At 46.3% G+C, this 9884-nt stretch overlaps 1 protein-coding gene across 1 annotated transcript in view; it reads right to left on the bottom strand.

The window, feature by feature from the left end:
- The window catches only part of pi15a (peptidase inhibitor 15a), a 4438-nt gene extending 1416 nt beyond the window's left edge, over positions 1–3022 (bottom strand). Inside the window, exons 1-5 of the mRNA XM_027021412.3 lie at positions 2537–3022; positions 1211–1329; positions 976–1108; positions 739–854; positions 1–182 (exon numbers count right to left, since the gene is read on the bottom strand). The exon at positions 1–182 is cut by the window's left edge and continues 1416 nt beyond it. Of these exons, the coding sequence (XP_026877213.2) occupies positions 47–182; positions 739–854; positions 976–1108; positions 1211–1329; positions 2537–2815 (783 nt within the window). The 5' untranslated portion in view covers positions 2816–3022 and the 3' untranslated portion in view covers positions 1–46. The remainder of the gene's footprint in view (positions 183–738; positions 855–975; positions 1109–1210; positions 1330–2536) is intronic.
- Positions 3023–9884: the final 6862 nt, after the last annotated feature.

Raw genomic sequence — 9884 nt, forward strand, 5'->3', positions numbered from 1 at the left:
GTCTCTCCTTCTGTCTGTCTCTCCGTCTGTCTGTCTCTCCGTCTGTTTACTTTAACCAGTGCAGGTAGTTGGAGTTGACAGGAGGTACACACATGTTGTTCCTGCAGGAGCCGGCGTAGCTGGGAGGACACATGGAGCACGGAAGGCCGACTTTATATGGAGCTTCGCCAATCCAGTTACCCCTGGAAACAACACCAGGAACGACCTCAGGGTTAAAACGACACACTACCAGAATGCGATTTATGAAACAGAAAATGATGATTTTTTAAAATAATCTTCATAATTGCCATACATTTTTTAAAGCCTTAAAAAACCCATAAAATATTACAAATTTGAAGTATTTTAACTTCCTCCAGAATTTATAGTCACTTTCTTACTCAGTGTGAAGGTTTAGAGTCTACTCATCACAAATCAGAAATAATGACATCTTCAACACTGGGTGGCTCATGCCACTGCGTTGGGGGTGCACTTTGTGGCACTTGATCTTGCTGTTTAGTGGGATTTACACAAGCAAGTAGGGAAGGCAGAGGGTTTAGCTGAGTGCTCAAACTCTGCATTCAAATTCCACTGCAACAAAGCTGTCTGTGTGTAAATCACCGTCACACCACACAGGGTCCAAGACATTCTCATGACACATGTTCATAACAAATTACTACGATAGTACTAAATGACACACAGGCATTTTTTCTGCCTTTGGAGGTAATTGATTAAATTGTGTGTGTGTGTGTGTGTGCTTACTTTGGTGAATAGTTGCACACCAGGTATGTTGCTCTTCTCCACAATGACCCCCACACATTCATGTTATGACATGTATGGATGGCACAGCCAACTTTGTTTGATGTTCCCCACACCATCTGCCAAACACAGACACAGACGAGCATGAGTGCCAGCTGATTAAATGTGGGCATTTTAAAAAGTGGGTAACTACTTGGCATTACATTGAATCCACATTATTTCACGTCATAATGAACTCACCTGTGTGTAATGTGTGCACATGGGTCCATAACACTTCAGAGGGCATCTGGGGTTACAGTCGCGCGGGTATGGGAAAGAGTAATCTTTCACTTCATCATACCAAGGCTTGACCAGCTGTAGAATGGACCGGTACCTTTAGGGAACCAATGCGCAGTGTTACTGGACTCTCAACAAACAGGATCTTACCCAAAGGGGAGTGGTGTGAGGCTGGGATATGGGAACATGTCATACACACCTCCCAGTTCGCACAGAGAGGTTCTGACCCAGGAAACGGAGAAGATTCTGAGGGCCGTGCTCCCAAAGGCAGGTGGAGGCCCACACCTCCGCCCTCTGGGCGAGGGATTCATCCCAGACCTGGAGAACACAGAAAAGAATGAAACGCACTGAAACTCCCAGTGAAACCCGTCCAACTGAAACATATCCCACATAAACATGTTCCAGAGAAAGTTTTAAAACTATCACACCTTACTAAAAAGCCTGGTCCATCATTCACTAAAGTGTCATACATCGTGTAACAGCGTCTGACGGCAGACACCCTACACGGGACTCAAACCCAGGACCAACAGGGGATAAATGAGCTCTGTCCACCTACGTGAGGGTCTCTGTCCCTCACTACAAACCCTTAGGACACCAGTGGTGAGTCTGGCTTGGTTGGACGGGCATCTATTTTTGGAGAATCTGCAGAAAATCACTAATGCTTTGCAATTATGCAGAAATTATGTTGCAGTGGGAACGTACAACGTACAGAAAACAACAAACAGTAAAGACTGTTTACATCTTTGTTTACAGGACATGACTGTGTGTTTATATGCCAGCAAGTCCAAGACAGACTGAGCTTATTTCGGCAGGCTAGCATGTAGCAGTGGTGCACAATCCGACACGAGACGTATACCGTTATGCACTGCAACGTCGAGCACAGCAGCATCTGGTTTGCAAATCGACACCCTTAACGTTGGCGATATACCCAGATCTACCCTGCACTTTTACACAATTAACGTTGGCGATCTACCCATATCTACCTTGCACTTTTATACAATCCACACAGACGAAAACAGATTCGGAAACGACTATAAAGAGGCAACTTTAGGACTTCACTAATGCTATAGCTTCACTAAACGCATGCTTCCAAAAATACGTGTTTTAGTTACATTTATTCTAGGTAAACAACTGTTCTCCAACGTCAATATCTAAAAAAAAAACAACCCTCCGCACCACAATCACGCGACATTTCGCCTCCTTAGAATAATGTCCCCGCGTGCCCTTTAGGCCAGGCTATCAGCTCGCAGCAGGGCAGCACCGACGCTGGAGGTCCGGACCAACCTACACTACAGCTGTCGGTACCGAACAGTCCGGACACGTTTGTCAGGGAGGCATGCGAGAGTCTCCCCGGTCTCCACGTGCACTCGGCACGAGCAGCGCGCAGCTCCGAGCCAAGTACAGAAATAAATAAAGAAAGAAAGAATTTGAACCCGGTGAACTGTAACGGGTTTACACAGCAGTTCGCACAGACTAGTCGAAAGAATCCGCTCACAGTTCCGTTAGAGGCTTTCTACCATCTTACCATATACTCCATGTTTGACGCAGGCGGGAACACTTTCGCACGGACTTTGTTATGGTAGTCGAGGATGGCAAGCATGTCGTCTTGGGAAATGTTACGCCTCCGTCTGCCTTTGGCAAGGCTCCGCGCGTCCGCCCGGTATCTGAGCGCGGCGGAGCCGGTGTCGGTGACACGCGTGTCCGGCTCTGCAGAAGGCACGGTGGCGTTGGTGTCCGCCCGCGCGCCCGCGCCCCATGGCAGACACAGCAGCAGAACGGCGATGGGCAGCCGGCGCGCCTTCATGGTCGCTCGAGCGCTTCAGGAACTGCAGGCAAGCCTGGAGAGGCGACTTTCAGTTCAACACAACGAGCTGTCAGAGAGAGCTGTCGCCTCTGTCTGATCTGGGAACAGTTCTGCTGTCATTTACAAATCGACCCAATAGCGGGTTTGTGGGAATGCGTCGTGTCTCGGCGCGCACGTACCTCTAGAGAACTACCCCCGGAGAGCAGCCGTCGGGTTTATATAGCGCGCAGATAGCGGCGCACCCAGGCTTTGGGCTTTGAGGTGAACAGAGTCCCTCCCATCACCTGAAACAGATCCTTCAGAGGCGCAGTACTTGGTTTCTTTTTGGTTCATTTTCTGGCAGATAGTCCAAGCTTAATCAAAAACCTGCTTTTGCTTTGCACAGCTGGCACCGGTTGAAACACACACACACACACACACACACACACACACACACACACACACACCAAAAAAACAAAAAAACAAAACCCTGTTAGATAAGCAAGAGAATAACCCCGATCTCTAGAGAGCAGAGTAGTCCCGGTGACTGGCCCTGCACCTGCTTTGTGTGCCAAGTGACTGCAAACTTACAGGACAGTAAAACTACTCTTGTGCGTTTGTTCATGGCTTTATTACAGAGAAATGTATGTCGACGTATATAATCTCACAGACCCTGGATGTTGCTATGGTCTGCAGATGAGATGTGGAACATGTTTATTTTTGCTGAACTGTTGCCACACTGATATAAGGCTTATGGTTCCCCAGTAATGGATCAAATCTACCACACACACTTCTCCACACACGCGAACGCAAGAGAGTGAGAGAGCACTGGGCTGCTCAGGCCTCACTGGCTCGTTCTTGAATTTATTTGAATTGCCTCCACGTGACACTTGTTGGGAGTTGCAGTGCAGCAGGTATGGAGCATGTGTGTTAGCCCTGCTAGTGCAGTGTTAGCCCTGTTGGTACAGTGTTAGCCCTGCTAGTGCAGTGTTAACCCTGCTGGTACAGTGTTAGCCCTGATGGTGCAGTGTTAACCCTGTTGGTACAGTGTTAGCCCTGCTGGTGCAGTGTTAACCCTGTTGGTACAGTGTTAGCCCTGCTGGTGCAGTGTTAACCCTGTTGGTACAGTGCTAGACCTGATGTTTCAGTGTTAGCCCTGCTGGTGCAGTGTTAGCCCTGCTGGTGCAGTGTTAACCCTGTTGGTACAGTGCTAGACCTGATGTTTCAGTGTTAGCCCTGCTGGTGCAGTGTTAACCCTGTTGGTACAGTGTTAGCCCTGCTTGTGCAGTGTTAACCCTGCTGGTACAGTGTTAGCCCTGATGGTGCATAATTAGCCCTGCTAATGCAGTGTCAACCCTGTTGGTACAGTGTTAGCCCTGCTGGTGCAGTGTTAACCCTGTTGGTACAGTGCTAGCCCTGCTTGTGCAGTGTTAATCCTGTTGGTACAGTGTTAGCCCTGCTGGTGCAGTGTTAACCCTGTTGGTACAGTGCTAGACCTGATGTTGCAGTGTTAGCCCTGCTGGTGTAGTGTTAACCCTGTTGGTACAGTGCTAGACCTGATGTTGCAGTGTTAGCCCTGCTGGTGCAGTGTTAACCCTGCTGGTACAGTGTTAGCCCTGCTTGTGCAGTGTTAACCCTGTTGGTACAGTGTTAGCCCTGCTTGTGCAGTGTTAACCCTGTTGGTACAGTGTTAGCCCTGCTGATGGAGTGTTAACCCTGTTGGTACAGTGTTGGCCCTGATGTTGCAGTGTTAGCCCTGCTGGTGCATTGTCAGGAGGGTTTTCTTCTGAAGTAGGTCCGCCTCACACACACATACATTTCTTAGTAAAAAAACAAACAAATTTCCTAACTTTCTTGGAAGTGATGGGATTTCTGGCTTGGAGTGATGTGTACAACTGCGTGATGAGATCTTGGTGTTTGTTCAGCTCAGATACGTTTATGGGGAATGTGTGCTGTTGGATGGGAGAAAAGAACCACGTCTCTCTATGACATAATTTCCTCACTTTCTTAAAACTTGTCTGTTTTCTGAGAAAGGTGCTACAACAATAAAATGTACTCATTATTATTAAATGCAGTTATTGCTTGTGGGAACACTCTTGTTAAAAGCTGGTTTGCAGCTTTTTATTATGTTTTAAATATGTTCTAAATATGTTGTCATTGTGTGTTGCACATTTCAAGGGTCTGTGACATCCCTGCTCATTTAAAGTGTACCCCATATAGAACTGTGTCAAATGTCTTATTCCATGTGTAGGTGTGTTGTTGGTTTCAAGAGTAACTGTTCCTGAAAACAGGAAACAGGCAGCATTCCAAGCTTCCAGTTCATGACTCTGGCTTTGGTTTTGGTTTTGGTTTGGTAAAATGGCAGCCCCTGTGGCTAACACCCTAGGAAGCTGTTCGTGTGGCATGTCTCTGTCCTGTACGTTTGAGGCGTTGACTGGCACTGTCTGAAAGTGTAGAGCAGGGGGGCATCACTACAGAGACCTGTGGCAGAGTAGATTAGACCATATATGAGCAGAAGGCAGACAGGAGCACGGATTTCCAGGCTTGGCCTTCTTCCCAAAGCTCAGTTATCGTCTAACTCCATGAAGAAGGAATTACACACAACCTTCCAGAAGAGCCATGCTAGACTAGTGGGCATCTCAGACCCTCCTGACTGAGGTTGAGGTGTCACGTGTTCTGTCCAGCATCATGGAGTTATCATGGCAAGGCCATTTGTACTTGTACACAAAATGATCTTAATCTTCACTTCCTCCCCAGATGTTTTTTTTTTTTTGATATAGTCATGTTATCATGAAATGTCTGGTTTAACAGGCCGGGACAGAGCGCAGGGCCGGTGAAACAAGAAAGAAACAAAGGCCGTCTTTTGTGTGTGTGTGTGTGTGTGTGTGTGTGTGTGTGTGTGTGTATGTATGTATGCATGTGTGTATGTGTGTGTGTGTGTGCGTGTGTTTGTGTGTGTGCATGTGTGTGTGTGTTTGTGTGTGTGTGTTGATTTGCGTCTGTGTGTGTGTGCATGCATGCGCCTGTGTGTGTGTGTGCATGTGTGTGTAAGTGCATGTGCACGTGTGTGTGTGTTTGCATTTGCGTGTGCGTGTGTGTATGTGTGTGTGTTGTGTGTGTGTGTGTGTGTGTCTGTGTGCGTGTGTGAGTGTGTGTACGTTTGCGTGTGTGCATGTGTGCGTGTGTGTGCGGGTCTGAAATTATTATTTGTTTCAGTTGCATCTTTAAAAGGTCAAAATATACATTGTTAACATCCTTAATCTTTTATCCTTAATCCTCCATTATAGGGTGTGGGCATTATCTTCGTTGTGTTCCTAATCTGTGTGTTACAGCTGAAGGGCCACCATACAAACCCCAGCCTGTGTGGTCAGTTATGAAACCCCAGCCTGTGTGGTCAGTTATTAAACCCCAGCCGTTGAGGTCAATTATGAAACCCCAGCCTGTATGGTCAGTTATCAAACCCCAGCCTGTGAGGTCAGTTATCAAACCCCAGCCTGTGTGGTCAGTTATTAAACCCCAGCCTCTGTGGTCAGTTATCAATCCCCAGACTCTGAGGTCAGTTATTAAACCCCAGCCTGGTGAGGTCAGATATCAAACCCCAGCCTGGTGAGGTCAGTTATCAAACCCCAGACTGTGAGGTCAGTTATCAACCCCCAGCCTGTCTGGTGAGTTATTAATTATGAGTTTATTTATCAAACACAAGTCTGATCCCTGTGATTCATGCTGATGTCTCACTCTCTGCTCTCTCCATCTTTTTCAGAAGTTAAACATGTTGGCAGTGTGTTATATGACCATAAGCATGCTCAGTGTGTCACGGTGTATACATTTCAGAGTCATGGGCTGAGATTTCCATGATCCCGCACTTCCACTGTCCTGTAGATGTCTCGTTTTCCCACTCATCCACTGTCCTGTAGATGTCTCGTTTTCCCACTCATCCACTGTCCTGCAGTACGCCTCTCATGTCTCATGTACAAATACTTTAACTAACACATTAACTAACACTTTAACTGACACATTAACTAACACATTAACTAACACTTTAACACATTAACTAACACATTAACTAACACTTTAACACATTAACTAACACATTAACTAACACTTTAACACATTAACTAACACATTAACTAACACTTTAACTAACACATTAAATAACACATTAACTAACACATTAGCAACTTTAATTCTCTTCAGGGTGGTCCTCAGAAGATCTCACAGTGTGATGTTTCAAAAACTACAGACGATAAAAACAAAAAGGGATGAGAAATGTGAAGTGTTCAGAAAACAAAGATCTTCAGGCACAACACACACACACACACACACACACACACACACACACTCACACACACGCATGCACGCACGCACGCACACACACACACACACACACACACACACACACACACACACACACACACACACACACACACACACACACACTCACACACAATAATTGAATCACTTAGCTCCAAAGGCAGTATTTAGTATTATTGACACACACACGCGCGTTACTGTGCTATTTCTAGCGTGCTACATTCCTTTCCAGTCAAATATTCTCACTGTTCTATAATTCCTTTCTGGACATCTTTGATGGCCTGGGCCTTCTAGCAGGGAGACGGCAGCCAGCTCCGCGGCTGCTCTCAGACATTTCACGAGCGCTTCTGATGTAAATGTTACAGAAGCAAGCAAACGTGAAGCGCGAGCAAACGTGAAGCGCTCCGGTGTCCAGGTTCGCTCTCTTAGCTGCCAAGCTGCTGCATTTTCTTTCTTTTCTTTTTTAGAAATCCATTATGCCCCAGTGGTGCGAGTGGGAATGATCCAGTGAAGTGCAGAATTCCCACCTGACATGTTTTTATAACCAGGCTAGCGTTCCGCCCGAATCTTCCCGGAATCTTCCCGGATTCCCTGTGTTCATTGCATTCTTCATGCTACTCTGGAGTTAAAATATTTTCTACTCTCCAGAATGCTGGCAGTGCTTGTGAGCAACCTCTCCAGGGGGCACAGGACAGAGAAGGCAAGCCCTGAAGCTCTCTAGTCCACTGGAATCTGCCCCTCTGCTCTGCAGGTCAGTCCCGGTTGGGAATATGCACCGGAGCCAGCTGGCGGAGGGTGTGGGGAGAGAGGGCGTGTCTAGACAGCAGATGAGAGATGATCGGAGTCCTGGTGGCTGGCTCTACTGTCTGGTGTTCCTGCATCCAGGATCTCATCACCTGTCACTTTTCACTGTTGTATGATCACGGGGTTTATACATGAAGCTAATGTCTCCGTGTCCAGAGATTGTGCTAATATGTCTGAACCCCTCATAGTATGTGCTAATAATCTAATAATCTGTGGTAAATCTCGGTTGGAGTGTGAGTGACTAGGTGTGTCCTTTTTTGATAAGGGATATTTATGTACCACCTGTCTCGGGTTATATGTAAGACTTTCAGACAACGTATCTAACACAGCAGTGACCCGTGCAATACAAATGCTAATACAAACAGCCCATGCAAACTTGGCCAGTACTAGGAAACACGGCCTCTGATGGTTCTACGATATTCCATTATAAACACAGGATGCAGGATGAACTCAACGGTGCCATACGTAGTGTGGATGTCAGTTCTATGACAGGGAGACAGGAAGGCAGTGAAGAGCTTTAGTTATCAAGTTCGTCGGCTTTGAACTATCGCTGGAGGTGGTTCAACTGGAAAGAAATGAAATGAAATCACAGAACACTGCACAGAAGCCACAGGATCTTACATTTAAATGTTTAATTTCCAGTGGAAATGAATTTCCATCATGTGATGATTGATGGCACATGTGGGGTTGCTGGTTCTGCGCTGGTCTTCTCTTTTATAGTCATCACCTGCAGAATTCCTTCTCTTATCATGCAAATATTCCTGATGATTGATGTGCTCTTCATCAGGAAGTTCCCATTAAATGGGACGATGGGAACTGTAGAGACATGCCCATGTCTGTACGGCTCTGTACGGATCAGCCATGTTAGAGGTGTTTGGGGTTTTATGCAAAAGGCCAGGGGATCCTGTTTTAGGTTCTACTAGTGATTTTTACGGTTTGAGAACAACCTTCCATGGTTGTCATCACAAAAGACTGATGGATTAAGTTTTTGATTGACATTTTACTTAACTGACTAATTTAGCCTTCCAAGACCCAGACTGTGTTATTGTGTATTTTCACTGTTTACTTTTTTATTTTGCTATTTGTAAGTTTGAGTTTAAGAGGTTTAAGACTATGGACACTATGTGAGGTCTTTGAACAGGCAACAGTGAAGTAATGAAGAAAATTGTCTGCACACACATTTCTAGAGTTCACATTATACATTTTGCGCTGACCCGTATATGAGAATGTAGACTCTCACAAGATCAATACGTCCAGTGTGACTTTACAGAAAGCGGAAAGGAAACAGCAGCACCACATACGGTGGCGTGCAGGCCCATGACAAAAAGCCGGATTTTTAGCTGGACGAAAGCTTTAGGAGAAACTCACAAACTGGCTTGAAGTGGGAAGCAACTTATCCCATTAAGACTCTGGGATTCCAGAGGCTCACCGTGCAGGAATGTAGTCGGAACTACAGTTTGGAGCTTTCAAAGAAGAGAGCCTTTCCAGCTTGGTAACGTAAAGACCAGATATTTGTAGCCAGTTTATTGCCATGACCAGCTGTGTGATCTCAGTAGGAAAATGACCTGAGAAACATTTGGGGCAAGTTACACCAGACAGATGGGGTTTTTGGGGAGGTTAAGAGGTCATTGGAGTAGGGTAGACTCTAGCGCTGCTCGGTCTGCTTCATTCCATCATCTCTGATTCGGCTTATAAAGGACTCATCCCACCGCATGTGTTAGAGAGACAGAGTCAGTGCAGGGGCCTCCAGGAGCCTCCAGGACTGCACTGGGAGACGGGCTGTAGACGGGCGGAGACAGCTAACTCCGGACACCGTGGGTGGTGTGAATGTGAGCTGACAGAGAGGAGGAACTGTCCATATCAGCCAGTAGACAGAATTAGCTCAAGTGTGCGCTGAGCGCCTGACACAGTTTTAGAGGCCTTGATGGATACATTAAAAAAACCCATAATGACATTTATTTTTGTGATGAATTTC

Source organism: Electrophorus electricus, chromosome 1, assembly GCF_041902795.1.
Source record: "Electrophorus electricus isolate QZ-2024a chromosome 1, ASM4190279v1, whole genome shotgun sequence".
In the NCBI taxonomy this organism is placed as follows: Eukaryota; Metazoa; Chordata; class Actinopteri; order Gymnotiformes; family Gymnotidae; genus Electrophorus; species Electrophorus electricus.